At 36.3% G+C, this 17,500-nt stretch overlaps 2 protein-coding genes across 3 annotated transcripts in view; one reads left to right on the top strand and one right to left on the bottom strand.

Moving 5' to 3' along the window:
- The window catches only part of LOC137624300 (probable E3 ubiquitin-protein ligase HECTD2), a 105,244-nt gene extending 91,565 nt beyond the window's left edge, over positions 1-13,679 (top strand). Inside the window, 12 exon segments of the mRNA XM_068354883.1 lie at positions 2,040-2,129; positions 2,278-2,498; positions 3,159-3,307; positions 3,793-3,980; positions 4,744-4,884; positions 6,257-6,379; positions 6,925-7,088; positions 8,680-8,776; positions 9,299-9,373; positions 10,095-10,289; positions 11,222-11,337; positions 12,898-13,679. Of these exon segments, the coding sequence (XP_068210984.1) occupies positions 2,040-2,129; positions 2,278-2,498; positions 3,159-3,307; positions 3,793-3,980; positions 4,744-4,884; positions 6,257-6,379; positions 6,925-7,088; positions 8,680-8,776; positions 9,299-9,373; positions 10,095-10,289; positions 11,222-11,337; positions 12,898-13,162 (1,824 nt within the window). The 3' untranslated portion in view covers positions 13,163-13,679.
- LOC137624290 (heparan sulfate 2-O-sulfotransferase pipe-like) overlaps positions 1-17,500 on the bottom strand; it is a 337,135-nt gene that overhangs the window by 171,312 nt on the left and 148,323 nt on the right. The window lies entirely within an intron of this gene.

Below are 17,500 nucleotides of genomic sequence, written 5' to 3' on the forward strand. Positions count from 1 at the left end.
CTGTATAACACTGTAGTATGAACATGATACTGTTCAGTATATAATAATAATAATAATAATAATACTGGCTCTAAAACATACACTGCTGTATATGATTATGTAATATTTGATAATGTTACCATGCATGAAAAAATTATCCACCAATTAAGATCCACTTTTTGTGTCCCCCGGTTCCCATATAGCTGTCACCTCACAAAACAGTAGAAGTAAGTTCCTCTGTTCTAAGCAACCTAGCATATCTGTGCCTTAGAAAATCGATTTAACTACCTGATAACCAATAAAAGATTCTCAATGGAATTCTAAGCAATGAATAGGGTCTTTCTGAATCGACAAAACATCCATCCTACAAAGACTCTTGAATAGCCTATAAACTGCTTTAAAAACACCTTGTTATTTGGAGAGTAACTTTCAAATTTTTAACAATAACACCCACATAAGTAAAAACTGTAAATCTCGTAGTATAGGAAGATGATTTTTAAAAAATGGCTTCAAATTTCTCTAGGCCTTGCATATGTTTTGTAGTAAAATCGAAAACTTCGTGAAGTTTTTTTATGGCATCTTAGATTTGATGAAATTCTAAACATCATAAAGTTTCTGCAGTTCATAATGTCAAAAGAAGGGCTTATGAGCAGCTTTGGGTGCTCTCACAGACCGTACTGAAGTCCTTGAAGTTTATTGGACACCTTATGAACAGTTGGGCACAGGAATCCTTGCACACCTTGCTCCGAAGAAGTGTATCCTGTCCCTCTCATCTCGCAGCGAGTATCCAAAAAGGTAGTGTAGAGAGAGAGATGGCAGAGGTGGTGGCCGGGACTAAATACAGGAACTCACCTGGCAGTAAGGGTGTGATTGGGCTTCCTTCCTCAGAGCAATGTGTACTAGGAATTCCTGGGTTCAACTCGAACACCAAAGACTTCTCAAAGTTTCTGAAACTAATAAAGTGACTCATGATTATAAGAGTACTCCTAAACAGAAAGAACTTAGAAGGATAAGGAAGGGGAAAGCTTATAGGAAAAAGTAGCACAAGCAAGGACAAGAAAATTTTACATGCTTTGTTAAGTAAGCTACGCTAAAGTGCTTCGTCTCGCATGGCTTTTCTACCATTAAACAACCTTGAATACTCGTGAGGACTTAATCCGACCCGAAAGCATTAGCAAGCAAGTATTTAGCATGGCTGATAACTAGCATAACTATGCTTCTACCTCAGAACTGTCTTTTTTCCCGCCAACTGCCTATTCTTCTTTCTGAGTTTAGCCTGAGCCATATAAATCTCTTAAACTTTCATATCATAATAAGTTATTGCTTCTACAAATGACGTCCGGGCGTTTCTACTTCCACTAAAAAATTCCTTATCAATTAAAAGTATAAAATCTACTTATCAAGACTGAACTACTTCAAGCTTTTAAACCATAAAATGTTTAACAAGTTCCCAAAAAAACTTCCTAGAGTATAGGAAAGATTGCACATATCCCGAGGGGTACAGAAGATCATGGGGATAAGCTCTTGGGACATTACAAGTGAACAGGTTGGAAACCTGCCCTAGGGCAAATACAGCATGAACAAACATTTCCTATCACCATTATTGAACAGTTTACAAGCTAATGAATTACTCCTTTACATTTTTACCAAAATATAAGTCAAGGAAATATAGCATTCTTTTAAATTTTCAAATGACACTATTTAAAAGCAATCCTAATCTTGTTTTCAGTTTAAAATCCAAACCATCACCAAAACATCGATCAAAAACAAACTCGACTAGTAATGGTAAATGGGAATTACATGATTCTTTATACGATCATCTGAAGATTCTAGAACTTATGATTTTACTGGCTTGAAGAGCAACCCTCATGATCACTAAAGCTACTAAGAATCTTTTTAAAAATCTATACCTAAACCCTTCCAATTATTTCTTATATCTTTTTAGGCCTGGGGAAGTTTCAAGCGATTTCTAATTAAATGAAAAATTCTCCAGGCCAAAGAATTTCAAATATTACAAGTGTAATTATGTCCAAGATGTTATAAGAGTCTTCTTTTCACAGAGAGATCCAGATTATGATGGCGCTCGAGTTGACGACCCAGGCCTCAAGACAGAACTTGTCTACACGGTTCATGATTCTGTTAAAGAAATGGTAAGTGAGTAATCGTTGCTACATGAAGGAGCACACAAACAAATTTTGCTACATGAAGGATTACACAAACAAACAAATTTACATGAAAAATTGTATATCCAATAGTTTTTAACCAATACATTTTACTAACTTTCCTTCCCCTTGCCAGCCTTCAGTAGTGCATAAACACTTCATGAAGGCAGTAATCAACGCCCTCCTGCAAGAACGGCCACATCTCTTCAGCAAGGATCGTGTGAGGGCCCTCTTCATCATCCTACAATCTCCAGTGTTCCTCACTCAGTCCTCTTATACCGTCTTAGCTCACGTCCTCAGGAACATAACCTCGCTATGCAACGGCGATCACCAGCTACTTGTCAGCTGGTTTAAGACGTGAGTACTCTCAGTAGATAGATCACTGCCTAATAGACACAGCTGCATGTCAGCTGGTTTAAGCCAAGCATACTCTCAGTAGATATATCACTGCCTTATAGATACATTGAGGTGAGTACCCACAGACAATCTGGGTAATAAACATATGAAGCATCAGTACCCGACAAGCATTCAAGAGTCGATTTGTAACGGTATAGTAGACAACATTAGAAACCTTTCAAAATAATTCTTAAGCAAACGTACTGTTGGACACAGGCGTTTCTGGCACATTTCACTTTGAGAAAATACACTCCGCCATACCCTTACTGCACAATAAGTTCCTGCGTTTAGTCCCATCCATCTCCTCTGCAATCTCTTCCTACACTATCTGTTTAGTTATTCACCACAAAGTAAGGTTGTAGCAGGGTGCACTTTTTTTGGAGTGAGGTGTGCCAGAGATTCGTGTCTAGTTGTACCTACCAATTTCCTCTAAGAAGAAGAAAGTTATTCTTAGCTATTCTTTAGAAACTAAGAAAATAACCTAACAAAACAAGATTTTACAATAATAAAATATAATTGGCAACAAAGTACATTCCTAACCAGCGCTCTCTTCCCTGAACTTTTGTCGATGCAGCAGATTACATCTACATCTCTCCCACTAAAAGCTAATTCCCTCGGCAGACTGGAGGTATCTCGCCTCAGGATGATGGTGGGCATCATCATCCAGTTTATCACAGTGAGGCAATTTCCTCCGCCAGACAGATCCCTGCCGCCCCTCAGCAAGAGCAAATGGTGGATTCCAACCGCAACGAAGGTCCTCGCCATCATGTGTAAGTTTAATTAATCATTTTTCTATTTTTCAATTCGCTATTTACCAATTTCTTTGAATCCATTTTATTGTGAATTCAGATGTTACAGTCCATTGAGAGCTGCTTTCATGATTATAAAATTAGTTTATTTGTACTGTAGATATCTCAAACAACAGTATCCGGTAGAATTTTTTGTACTATGTTCAGGCTAATTATTTTAGTAGCCCAGTGTCGCAATTATGATGGTCAGTGATGCCATCGTTTTAATGTAATAGCTTGATAGGGCTAAGAAATATACTTCGCCATAGCTCATGCAGACAGATTTTAGAACTACCCCATATAGGTTTTCAAAAAAATTAATTCCTGAAACGTTTCTCTTTCCTTCATGTTTCAGACTAGTTTCTGTGAGTTAATGCACCTTTTCTGCATTTAAAGCATTCACCTAATTAATCTGAACATTTTAATTCACTTAATAACAAGCGAGATCCCTCCCAAACTACCAACAGATGCAAGCAACACATCAGCCCAGCCAGCATTGTTGCACTACACGGAATTCTACAACCACGCCTTAGACCACCTGGACCTGATGTCAGAGTACCGTACGTGGCAGGTACCAGAAAAGCCTGATTCCTTCTCCTTCTGTCAGTACCCATTCATCTTGTCCATCGTTGCCAAACGACACATCCTTACTAAAGTAAGTATTATTCTAAAGATCTTTAAAATGTAGACAAGTAGATTTATTCATTATATATATAATACACTTAACAAAATTAAGCTGTGCTGGTGATAATGTTATAGTTAATAAAAGTTATGTAGGATAAGCTTTCAGCTTCTCGTAAAAGAACCTTATTCTGCGTGAATTGCACAGGGAGATTGATAAATCAAATAACACAGTAAATCTTAAATCGTTCTTTAGTAACAAGAATGAAGTAGGAAGTCGCGTTCCTTCAACGCATGAGTATCTCATTCATTAGGGAAAGAATCACCAATAAACTAGCTAGTCCGTTAGATTTCACAACCTCATAACACCTTGAGTCACATATCTGTGTTAAGAAATATAACATGAAAGCACTAATAATAGAAACTAATGACTGCAACAGCTATGACATTGGTGATGAGCCAGAGAGTAAGAAGCTCATACCAGTGGAATGGTTGTTTCGATGCTATCAGCAATCAAGAGAATGGTATTATTTTTCAGAGTCGTACATGTCCATTAAACAGGTTTTGGGTAGGGTGAATAGACGACTGACACTAAATCAACAAAAAGTTGAAAAACAAAGGTGCAAAACATCTCTGCCATGTCATCCATCAACCAAAGGAGACCTCAATTGAAACCATAGTCCAACAAGGTTCAAAGCGCTTAAAAATAAGCAACACATTCTACTGAGAGAGAAAGGTTTCCTTAAGAGCTACATCATAACCATTAAGACCATGTTTTCTTCTCTTCTCTTCCACAGGACGCCGAACAACAGATGATTTTGACTGCGCGGAGGTCTCTAGTAGCGAAAGTGGCCCGTCATCAGCCTCCTCAAATTGATATCTTCTTCCTCAACATCAACATCAGCAGGAACACGCTGGTCGAAGACTCTCTCAAGGAGGTAAGGCCAGATGTCCGAAAACATGATTAATTCAAGGGCTGCTACTATGTCTGTTCCAAAGAATACCGACCACAGAAAAATATAGAAATTATCCCACCCCTTAGGATGGTTCTAATCTTTATTTCTGAACAATTCCAAATGTTACACTATGCAAAGAAGCAAAATTATCCCAATATTTGTTGTTTCAATCAATCATTCTAAGGATGACACCAAATCAAGATTAAAGACGAGCAAATAAGAGATTATTTTGAGGATATTACTACTCTAATTAGTTCCAGCAATTGAATTTTCTATATTAAATAATGTACTTCATGATCAAATAACGAATATCAAGAATTAACATTTACTTTTCACTGAGAATTTTCTTATAGATTTGTAAAATAAGCATTATATCTAAAGTGGCGTAGAAACCTCAAAGCATGACGTTATAATCTGGGAACAAATTCTTATGTATATAGTTGTTTCTGTATTTAAATAGTCTGTATGTCAGAGCTCGTTTCACACAAGTGGATTGATGCCGCACGGTTTTGTCCGCGCAGATTAGAAGTCAACGAAGACCAATGTGGCACTTCGCATTCTGCTCGCTTGGAGGAAATTCTTCCGAGCGGTAGTGGTTTACTGGCCATGCAGTTAAAGTGAAGCAGCTTACTTAAACTATGAGGCCGCTTGGGGAAAATCCTCTAGTATGAAGGCAACCTCCTAACGAGCAGAAATATTTCCGTACGGTAAAAATGCGCCAGTGTAAAGCGAGCCTATGCTAGCTGCAACTTTCTTTATATATATTTGGCTTTCAAGAGATGTAAAGACAGCTAAAAAATATTACACTGCACTATAGTGGTAATACCATGGTATTACACAGTATTACTTCCGAGTTCCCCTTTATCATTAATACAACAATGGACATTTCTCTTTTTCTATTGTTTTTCTCTTATTCTATTTTATTGTAATTCATGAGTAATCTTAACTAGCATTACTTACAGATCCCCAAAATTAAAGATTAAACCAACTCCTTAAAATTACCTCAAGATATCCTTTACAATCCTTTAGCCTTTTCTAACATATTTTTGACTTTTCAATCTTATGATGTTTCTAATCTATAAGTAACAGTAATGACCAGAAGGCCTGGCACTGGAACATGGGAGGATATTCAGCCTCTATGTGCAACTCGGGGATGTTAAAATTCCCACCAGTTGACGTAAAATTTAAAAGTAATGAGATTACAGAGCAAAATGGAAAAGAAATTAAGAACGGAGGAATGGCAGCAAGATAAAAAGTGAGTGCAGCCGCATGTCAAAAGGGTACTGCAAAGACCTTCAAGTTCCTCTTACTGTGCTTCTTATGATATGCTTTCTTTCAACTTATTCGTTTACAGATCGCGGCCAAGAAACGCGACTTGAAGAAGAAGTTAAAAGTTACTTTCGAGGGAGAGCCAGGTCTCGACATGGGAGGACTAACTAAGGAGTGGTTTCTACTGCTCATCAAACAGATCTTCAAGGTAGGAATGAACAAAACTTCATTTTCCCATATAAAAACTTTCATTACAACAGCAGCTAGAGGGTGACTTATAAGAGAGCATGCTGTCTTTATGCCAAACAGTCTTATTTTGCTCTTCAACTCCACTGCATACTTGTATTTTGATGCAGTTTCTTCAACATCTAATGGATTTGTCCTTGGGTCATACCCCATAAGTCCACTTAGTTTCGTGAAATTGATTCAGTAGTTTTTAGGTAATGTTGTTCAGAAACAAAAAATAGACTACTAAATATTTGCCATTTACTTTAACATTGCAATTAATTTTGAAGTATTTCTGCATACTTGTATTTTGATGTACTTAACCAATGTGTTACAGATTCAATCTTGGGTCATACCCAACATGACTACCAAGTTTGGTCAAAATCGGTATGGTAGTTTTTGGGTAAAGTTGCTTACAAACAAATAAATAAACAACAACGGGTAAATACAAACCATTCGCCAAATCTTCAATTGTGGCAAAGGCAATAGCAATAATAGCAATACTAATAATGATTTTCCCCTCTACAGCCCGAGAACAAGATGTTCGTGTATCACCCTTCAAAGTGCCTGTACTGGTTCTCGATGGGGCAACAGGGAAGCCTCAGGGAGTACAACCTCATAGGAGTGTTGATGGGTCTAGCTGTCTACAACTCCATCATCCTTGATGTTCGATTCCCATCCATATGTTTCAGGTAAACATTCAACTTTCCTGAATTACATCCAGTCCTCACTGTATGTTGCATCATTATGTGTATTTAGTATCTGTTACAAGGATGAAATTTGGAGTTGTGTGAGTTGTGATATGTAGATTATTTGGCGAGTACTGCTGAAAATGAGGAACACTTACAGAGTAGAGTTGTAGAGTGGCAAGAAACTTTGGAGAGGAGTGGCTTCAGAGTAAATCTGAGTAAGACTAAATTCATAATGAGCAGTAAGGAGGGTAGGAACAGGATAGCTATGTATGTGAGTATATCCTCGTTTGTAAAACAGGTGGAACAATTAAGATACTTGGGATCTACTCTAAAAAGTTGAGAATATAGGATAAGAGCAGCTTGGGGAAGTGGCGGGAGGTACCGAGAGTGGCATGTGATAAGAAAATGCCGATCAAAGTAAAAGTCAGGATCTATGGCACAGTAATAAGACCAGTGTTAATATATGGATTGGAAACATAGACTCTAAGATAACAACAATAAACAAAAAAAGATAAAAAGGCTGAGCTGGATTATGGGAATATCACTATTTTAAAGATTGAAAAGTGATGAAAAAAGGTGTAGTGAAAATTACAAAGGTGACAGGAGTGTCAAAGCTGAGATGATGTTGGGACATGTTGAGTAATGGTGGTGGGAAGGAGGTGAGGAGAGCTTGAGAAGAACCTTTTAGGGGAGAGAGAGAGAGAGAGAGAGAGAGAGAGAGAGAGAGAGAGAGAGAGAGAGAGAGAGAGAGAGAGAGAGAGAGAATTAAATGGCGAGATAAACTGAAGGATGATATGGAGATGAGAGGTTTGGTGGAAGAGGACGCCTTTGGCAAATGGCACTTGGAGAAGAAGTTTAAAGGTTTAAAGGTCGCTCATGAATGGCAGAGGCAAGGGACAGTGACATTGCCCTAGCAATCAGGACAATGCCCTAGAGATTGACCATATATTATATGATCAGCGCCCAAGCCTCCTCTCCACCCAAGCTAGGACCAAAAAGGGCCAGGCAACCAACCCTTCAATGTACTGATAACGTTGAGAAAGAAGACACGGATGAATTTTAAAACATTTCTATAGCCGTATATCATTTAGACTAATGATTGTCGTTTAAATATCCACATTAAATACTCATTTCTCTCTCTCTCTCTCTCTCTCTCTCTCTCTCTCTCTCTCTCTCTCTCTCTCTCTCTCGCTCTCTCATCCTTGCCAAGATCCTTGGACATGATGTGTCGTACAATGCTAGCGGCATTTGAAAATCTATTTCAGAAGCAGATCTTCTGAATGCTATTTAACTAACATACTCCCTTTTTTGGTTTTAAATGAATATTCTTTTAGTCTTTATTTATAATAAACGATATCGGCGTAAATGGCCTTCGATGTCAGGATGCCAGAGAACTTCAAATCATTCTCTCTCTCTCTCTCTCTCTCTCTCTCTCTCTCTCTCTCTCTCTCTCTCTCTCTCTCTCTCTCTCTCTCTCTCTCTCTCCAATTAATCCAATTTTTTTTTTCAGAACCACATTTACTCCTATGTAATTCTATTCTTCTCCCAAGATTTTCCACAAATACATAAACTATGTCTCCTCTCTCCGCAGGAAACTCCTAAGCCCTCCTGTAGTGCCAGCCTATGAACACATAGCAGTAGGGATCGCAAAGTTACCGAGCCTGGAGGACCTTAGCGAAATTATGCCCGTAAGCCATAGAAGGATTAAATACGTTCACGTGCTATGAAAAAATGATAGATTGTTAAATCAACCGAAATCTTTAACGTTGAAACTCTGATAGATTCGTTGTGAAATTCAATAAATTTATTATGATTATATATTATAAATTGTAAGAATTGCATATGTATATTTCCTAATGAAATAAAAAATACAATAAAGAGCATATAGGAAAAGTGTGCATGTACGACAGTATGTATGTATTATGCGTGTACATACAGTATATATGTGTTGTGTATACAGTGTATATTGTAAATACGTACAATATATATACAAATATATATACATATATTTATAAGCTGTGTGACACCATAATGCCATATGGACTTACTCGTATTGGTCAATACAAGGTCTGTGCACCTTGGGTCAAAAAAAAAAAAAAAAAAAAAAAATTATATTACCTGGACTACCTGACGTTTATGATCGAAACGTCCAAGACGCCAAGGAAACGTCCCTTTAACACGTTTTTCTCAGTGAAATTACATCATTGCAGGAAGTAGCCCACGGCCTTATGGAACTGCTCAAATATGAAGGAGACGTGGAACAAGATATGTGCCTTAGTTTTCAGGTGTGTATCCTTATATATATATATATATATATATATATATATATATATATATATATATATATATATATATATATATATATATATATATATATATATATATATATATATATATGTAAACTTGTGCAGTGCCACAGGGATCTGTACCATGGTCGTCCACTACCTTGGGGTAGACTTCTCTTGCTTGAGAGTTCAGTCTGGCACCCTATTCTATCTTATTTTTCGTCCTCTTTTTTTTTTTTTTTAAGTTTTTATAATTGATATATGAAAGATCTATTTTAATGTTGTTACCATTCTTAACATATTTTAATTTAATTGTTAAATACTTCTCTTGTAGGTTTCTTTATTTCCACGTTTCCTTTCCCTACTGGGCTAATTTTCCCTGTTGGAGGCCTTTGGCTTGTAGCCACCTGTTTTTTCAACTAGGATTGTAGTTTGGCTAATACTGATAGTAAATTTTTCCCTATTGGAGGCCTTTGGCTTACAGCCACCTGTTTTTCCAACTAAGTTTGTAGTTTGGATAATAATAATAATAATAATAATAATAATAATAATAATAATAATAATAATAATAGTAATAATAATAATAATGAAAATGATAATAACAATAACAATAATATTAATGTCTTAATGAATAAGATACTGGCTCCTTGGTGAAGATTGCAATCTTTCCTCTAAATCTGAATTTTCTGTGCAAACGTTCAACTGCTCCGTCTGTTCACAGGTGTCCTTAGAAGAATACGGTCAACCGAAAACGTTTAACCTGAAGGAGAATGGAGAAACGTTGCCCGTGACGAACGAGAACAGAGAGGAGTTCGTGAGGCTCTACTTGGATTGGATCCTCAACACAGCGATTTACGAGAAGTTCCGAGCCTTCTATTTGGGGTTCCACACTGTGTGCGCTTCAAACGCCCTTATCGTGAGTATATAGAGTATATAGTTTAGTCATACCTTCTCTATTATGAGTCTCAATGCCACATAGTATTCTAGAAGTTTTATTCCAGCTGCACTTATTGTGAGTTTGCAGTTGTTATAGTCATACCTTCTCTATCATGAAGGTCAATGCTACATAGTATTCTAGAAGTTTTATTCCAGCTATCCTTATTGTGAGTTTTCAGTTGTTATGAATCATACCTTCTCTATCATGAGGGTCAATGCTACATAGTATTCTAGAAGTTTTATTCCAGCTGCACTTATTGTGAGTTTTCAGTTGTTAGAGTCATACCTTCTCTATCATGAGGCCTAATGCTACATGGTATTCTAGAAGTTTTATTCCAGCTGCACTTATTGTGAGTTTGCATTTGTTAAGAGTCATACCTTCTCCAACATGAAGCTCAATGCTACATAGTATTCTAGAAGTTAAATTCCAGCTGCACTTATTGTGAGTTTGCAGTTGTTAAAGTCATACCTTCTCTATCATGAGGGTCAATGCCACATAGTATTCTAGAAGTTTTATTCCAGCTGTCCTTATTGTGAGTTTTCAGTTGTTATGAGTCATACCTTCTCTATCATGAGGGTCAATGCTACAGAGTATTCTAGAAGTTTTATTCCAGCTGTCCTTATTGTGAGTTTTCAGTTGTTATGAGTCATACCTTCTATATCATGAGGCTCAATGTTACATTAGTATTCTAGAAGTTTTATTCCAGCTGCACTTATTGTGAGTTTGCAGTTGTTAGAGTCATACCTTCTCCACCATCAAGCTCAATGCTACATAGTATTCTAGAAGTTTCAATCCAGCTGCCCTTATTGTGAGTTTTCAGTTGTTAGAGTCATACCTTCTCTATCATGAGGCCTAATGCTACATGGTATTCTAGAAGTTTTATTCTAGCTGTGAGGGACCCTCTGTTCCAGATGCTGAGACCAGAGGAAGTAGAGATGTTAGTGTGCGGGTCACCAACTCTTGACCTGAGTGAACTACGAAAGGTGGTTGAATATGACGGGTACACGCCTGAACATCCCACTATAAGGTAAGTGAGAGAGAGAAAGCGAGTCCTGTAAACATGACTACCAGTGAGTAATGACCGACAAACAGCTCTTCGAGATCTTGGAAAGTATATATAATTGGATAAAATGTCCTTGAAATTAAATGTCCCATTCGATACTCTAAAAATAGAACTTCAAATTAACAATGTTATTTAATGAGTATTAAATTCCTCATCTAGCTGTTACTCTCCTCCTTCCCCACCATGATCCTTACATTAGGGGGTTGGTTACCTGATGCGACCTCTCCAATACCTATTTCTGAATGCATGCTCTTCCACAAACCTCTTCTCTCCATATCATCCTTCACCTTATCTTCTTTCCCACCGGCATCCCTACATTAAAGGGGTTGGTTACCTGATGCGCCTTCTCCAATGCCTATTTCTAAATGCATGCTCTTCCACAAACCTCTTCTCTCCATATCATCCTTCACCTTATCTTCTTTCCCACCGGCATCCCTACATTAAAGGGGTCAGTTGCCTGATGCGCCTTCTCCAATGCCTATTTCTAAATGCATGCTCTTCCACAAACCTCCTCTCCATATCATCCTTCACCTTAGGTCGCCATCTAATTCTCTGGCTTCTTCTTGATCTGCTTCCCCTAAAAGGTTCCTTCCAAGTCCTCCTCAGTCCTCTCCACACACATCCATCCTCAACACGTGCCAACACCATCTCAGTCAACACTCCTACCACCTCTGCCATTCTTCTTATCTAATCTATCTGTTACCATTTGTATAAATTGAATATCCCTTCAAATGCATCTCAAAATGTGACCATACCCCCTGAATGACCTAATTACAAAAACTCAAAATGAAAATATATATATATAGGCCTATATATATAAATATATATATATAAATATATATATATATGTATATATATATATATATATATATATATATATATATATATATATATATATATATATATATATATATATATATATTTATATATAATAATAGACTAAAAGACGACCAGATCATGTAGGATGTTTGCTCAGCCAACAACTGAAAAACGTTTTAGTTTGCCTAGCAAACAATAAGGAATATATTTTCTTGTTGTATCATAAACACTGCTGAGTAAAATATACCTTAATATTGGCAATTGAAATAAGATTTTCAATACTGGGAAATGCTGCCAAGAAACACGTTGTTTAGGTAATGTAACAATAAAAAAAAATTTACCTTCAGGCAATTTTCACACTTTACCTCATGAAAAAATGTCCGGGAATTATTAAACGCACAAATTGTCCTAATATATACCTTTTACATTGTAGATGTTACCACATATGTGCTCATAAACACAATAAATTTATGAATTTGACTATAGTCACCACAGAGATTCTGGGCGAAATAAGCCCCACCCACTGATGACGTCATAGCAAATCACGTCTCCGTTATAAGTTAGTATAGTTTGAAAATTGTAAGTGGATGTATTGTCACTGCTGCTAATGTGGGAGACTACGTGATTGGCTATGACGTCATCAAGGGGTGGGGCTTATTTCGCCTGGAATCTTTACGGACACTATACCATTACCTATCCTTACAGGTGGTTTTGGGAAGTGGTGCATGACATGTCCTTGGGTCAGCAGAAGCAATTCCTCCTCTTCACAACGGGCAGCGACCGGATTCCAGTCGGCGGCATGGGCGAGATGATCTTCAAGATCTCCTGCTGGCACGGGCAGACCCATATGCTGCCCCAAGCCCACACCTGCTTCAACCAGCTAGTGCTGCCACCTTATGAGGATAAGCAGACACTCAACAATAAACTAAACATAGCCATTGCAAATGCCGAGGGATTCGGGCTGGAATAAAACCAATTTGGAATTTTGGAATTGCTTAAGAGGAAATGGGAATGAAAGATAGGATTCCTAGTTGAATCAGATGACCATTTCGAAGCTCTTTATTCCGTCCATGCCTGGCGATCTGTCAGACTGGGGTTCAAGTCCTGCTCAAGCTCGATAGTTTCTTGTAGTGTCTGCAACCTCACCATCCTTATGAGCTAAGGATGTAGGGTTTGGAAGAGCATATAGATCTACCTGCTGAATCATTAGCCTCCATTGCCTGGGACACCCTGGTCCTAGCTTGAGTGGAGATGGTATCGGGCGCTGATCATATGTATATATGGATTTTGGACTTGTAAAAACTACCAGATGCCTCTAGTATCTCAACTCAGCCTTTGGAATTTTGTATTGGCTTCGTTTCAAGACTTCAACTAGAGATAAGAGAGCTTTTTTGAAAGCTTTATGAAACAGTAGAGCTTCTTTTCAAGCTATGTGAAGCGGGCAAGCTTAATTTATAGCTTTGGGAGGGGGGGGGGGCAAATGCTTATGATTGAAGTGAACATAAGGAAAAAAATTAACGGGAAAAAATTCAACACTGACTCAAAGTAATAAGAAGTGAATTGAAAAGTAAATAAGGACTTTTAAGTCTATATCACTCGGAAAAAATCGTGAAAAATAAACATTACATTAAAATTGGATTAATAAATTAAAAATAAATCTATGAAATTTAAAATATCAAATTAGGTTATCAGGTTTGGAATGGGTTGAAAAATAACATTAAAAATAATCTCTCAAGCTTTTGAATTCACCTTACAATATATGAATTTTTTTTGGTTAATTAATGAAATGATGATTCTTACAATTCTTTAGGAATACTGTATTTGGAGGAAGATTTTTGGAAAGTAAATTTGTAATGAAAGATCCACATTGTCATTTTGGTATTTGGCATTTTTAATTATCAATTTTTGTAATCCATTAATTGCATTTTTTTTTTATTTCATTGATTGAGAGACAAACCAAATGACTGACAGTTTTTGGAAAGAGCATGACTTCGAGTTTACGGAAGTTACATGATCAAAATTAATGTTTTTTTTTTTTTTAAGATTCTCTAAAATTATTAAGATTCTCTAAAATTAATCATTTGGTGATTCATGAAATACCAGAAGCAGGGATTCATTTTCGACTTACTTTGGGGATTTAAGAAAATTATATTAACCTGAATAACATAATTTTGGGATTCTTTAAAATGAATCATTTGGTGATTCACGAAATACAAGCAAGGATTCGTTTTGGATTTGCTTGTTGTATAAGTAGTGATTCATTTTCGACTTCTAGACTCATGAAAGTTTCATAAATTTTTGAAGATTCATTATGATGAATCATTTGGTGATTCACGAAATACAAGTACTGATTCATTTTCGACTTAATTGGGGACTCACGAAAGATACATTAACCCGAGTCATACTTTTTATAGACTTTAAAACGAATCATTTGATGATTCATGAAATGCAACAAACAGTGATTCGTTTTCGAATATACATAAAATTGACTTGGGTGACTCATGAAATCATCAAGTCATAATTTTCATACTCTTTAAAACGAATCATTTGGTGATTCATGAAATACAACAGTGATTCGTTTTCGAATATACATAAAATTGAATTTGGTGACTCATGAAATCATCAAGTCATAATTTCTATACTCTTTAAAACGAATCATTTGGTGATTCATGCAATACAACAGTGATTCGTTTTCGAATATACATGAAATTGACTTGGTGACTCATGAAATCAAGTCATAATTTTTATACTCTTTAAAACGAATCATTTGATGATTCATGCAATACAACAGTGATTCGTTTTCGAATATACATCATTTTGACTTGAGTGAAATGAATAATGTATGACTATGAATTACTAGAAATGACTTCAAGAACTGTTATTCAATTACAAATCTTGCCACTGACTTATCAAGAACCTAATGTTTAAGTGAGGAAACCACTCCGAAATTTATGAGTGAATTAGAAAAAAAAAGAAAACACTTCTAGCTGGAATTGGAAACACATTTTCAACTGTGATATATGTATTCGAAATGATATATTATTTTAAAATACACTTTTTTTTCCCTCGATGTTTTTTCAGCCACGAAATGTGTGTTGCAGTGTGTGTACATTTTTATGTAAATAAAATACGTAGAATAAAAATAATCTTTAAAGGATTTAAACAGATCTGAGAGATGAAGACAGGTATTCTGTCCGTTACAGGATTGAAACAGATCAGAGACTAGAAAAAAAAAACACAGAGTGCAGACCTCCGCCACGGAAGCTTATTTCAGTTAAACTTTTGCTCGACATTAAACCTTTGCCCTAGGACTTTCAAAACTGAATCACTTCCACGTCTCAACATAAAAATTAATCCCTAAAAGTGTCACTAATCTATATGAGTAAAATTGTGACCTCCATACAATTATATCTCGACCTTTCGGTCGACCTTGACCTTGACCTTTGATCTAGAACTTTAAAAACTGAATAAATTCTACATCTTGCCATAACAATTAATCTCTGAAAGTTTTACTACTCTATGAGTAAAATTGTGACCTCCATACAACTATTTCTCGACCTTTTGTTCGACCTTGACCTTGACCTTTGATCTAGAACTTTAAAAACTGAATAATTTCTACGTCTCAACATAAAAATTAATCGCTGAAAGTTTCACTACTCTATGAGTAAAATTGTGGCCAAGAAGTGACCTTGACCTTTGACCTAGAACTTTAAAAACTGAATAAATTCTACATCTGAACATAACAATTAATCCCTGAAAGTTTTACTACTCTATGAGTAAAATTGTGACCTCCATACAATTATTTCTTGGACTTTTGCTTGACCTTAACCTTGACCTTTGACCTGGAAATTTAAAAACTGAATAAATTTTACATCTGAACATAACCATTAATCCCTGAAAGTCTCACTACTCTATGAGTAAAATTGTGGCCAGGAAGTGACCTTGACCTTTGACCTTCAAAATTTAATCACTTCCAGCTCTCAAGCAATTAATCCCTGGAAGTTTCACTACTCTATGAGTAAAATCATGACCTATATACAATTATTTCTCGACCTTTTGTTCGACCTTGACCTTGACCTTTGACCTAGAACTTTAAAAACTGAATCACTTCCACGCCTCAACATAAAAATTAATTCCTGGAAGTTTCAATACTCTATGAGTAAAATCGTGGCCAGGAAGTTGTTAAAAAAACAGACAAACGTACAAACAAGGGCGAAAATATAACCACCTCCCAACTTGGTTGCCGGAGGTAATAAAGAAAACGGCATTGGGGGTGATCTGTTCGATGACTGTGTATTCTGTATTGTACATAATGGTTTGAAATGTACACACTTAACCCTAAGCATGTTTTGTACAGATAATATAAATATGTGTACTTCGGAGCAGCCGCACTTTCAAGACTTGTTGTGCAACTGTTTGTTATGAATAAAAATGTTTATCAATAAATAATGCAATGAAAAACTATATTGATTTTAATCTCATTATCATCTCCTCCTACGCCTATTTATTGTTAATTTATGCTCATCATTTATTTATTTCCTTATTTCCTTTCCTCACTGGGCTATTTTTCCCTGTTGGAGCCCTTGGGCTTATAGCATCTTGCTTTTCCAACAAGGGTTGTAGCTTGGTTAGTAAAAATAATAATAATAATTTTATTTTCCCATGTTTCCTTTCCTCACTGGGCTATTTTTCCCTGTTGGAGCCCTTGGGCTTATAGCATCTTGCTTTTCCAACAAGGCTTGTAGCTTGGCTAATAATAATAATAATAATAATAATAATAATAATAATAATAATTTTATTTTCCCTTGTTTCCTTTCCTCACTGGGCTATTTTTCCCTGTTGGAGCCCTTGGGCTTATAGCATCTTGCTTTTCCAACTAGGGCTGTAGCTTGGCTAATAATAATAATAATAATAATAATAATAATAATAATTTTATTTTCCCTTGTTTCCTTTCCTCACTGGGCTATTTTTCCCTGTTGGAGCCCTTGGGCTTATAGCATCTTGCTTTTCCAACAAGGGTTGTAGCTTGGCTAATAATAATAATAATAATAATAATAATAATAATAATAATAATTTTATTTTCCCTTGTTTCCTTTCCTCACTGGGCTATTTTCCCCTGTTGGAGCCCTTGGGCTTATAGCATCTTGCTTTTCCAACAAGGGTTGTAGCTTGGCTAGTAATAATAATAATAATAATAATAATAATAATAATTTTATTTTCCCTTGTTTCCTTTCCTCACTGGGCTATTTTTCCCTGTTGGAGCCCTTGGGCTTATAGCATCTTGCTTTTCCAACTAGGGCTGTAGCTT

Source organism: Palaemon carinicauda, chromosome 2 (genome assembly GCF_036898095.1).
Source record: "Palaemon carinicauda isolate YSFRI2023 chromosome 2, ASM3689809v2, whole genome shotgun sequence".
NCBI classification, from domain to species: domain Eukaryota; kingdom Metazoa; phylum Arthropoda; class Malacostraca; order Decapoda; family Palaemonidae; genus Palaemon; species Palaemon carinicauda.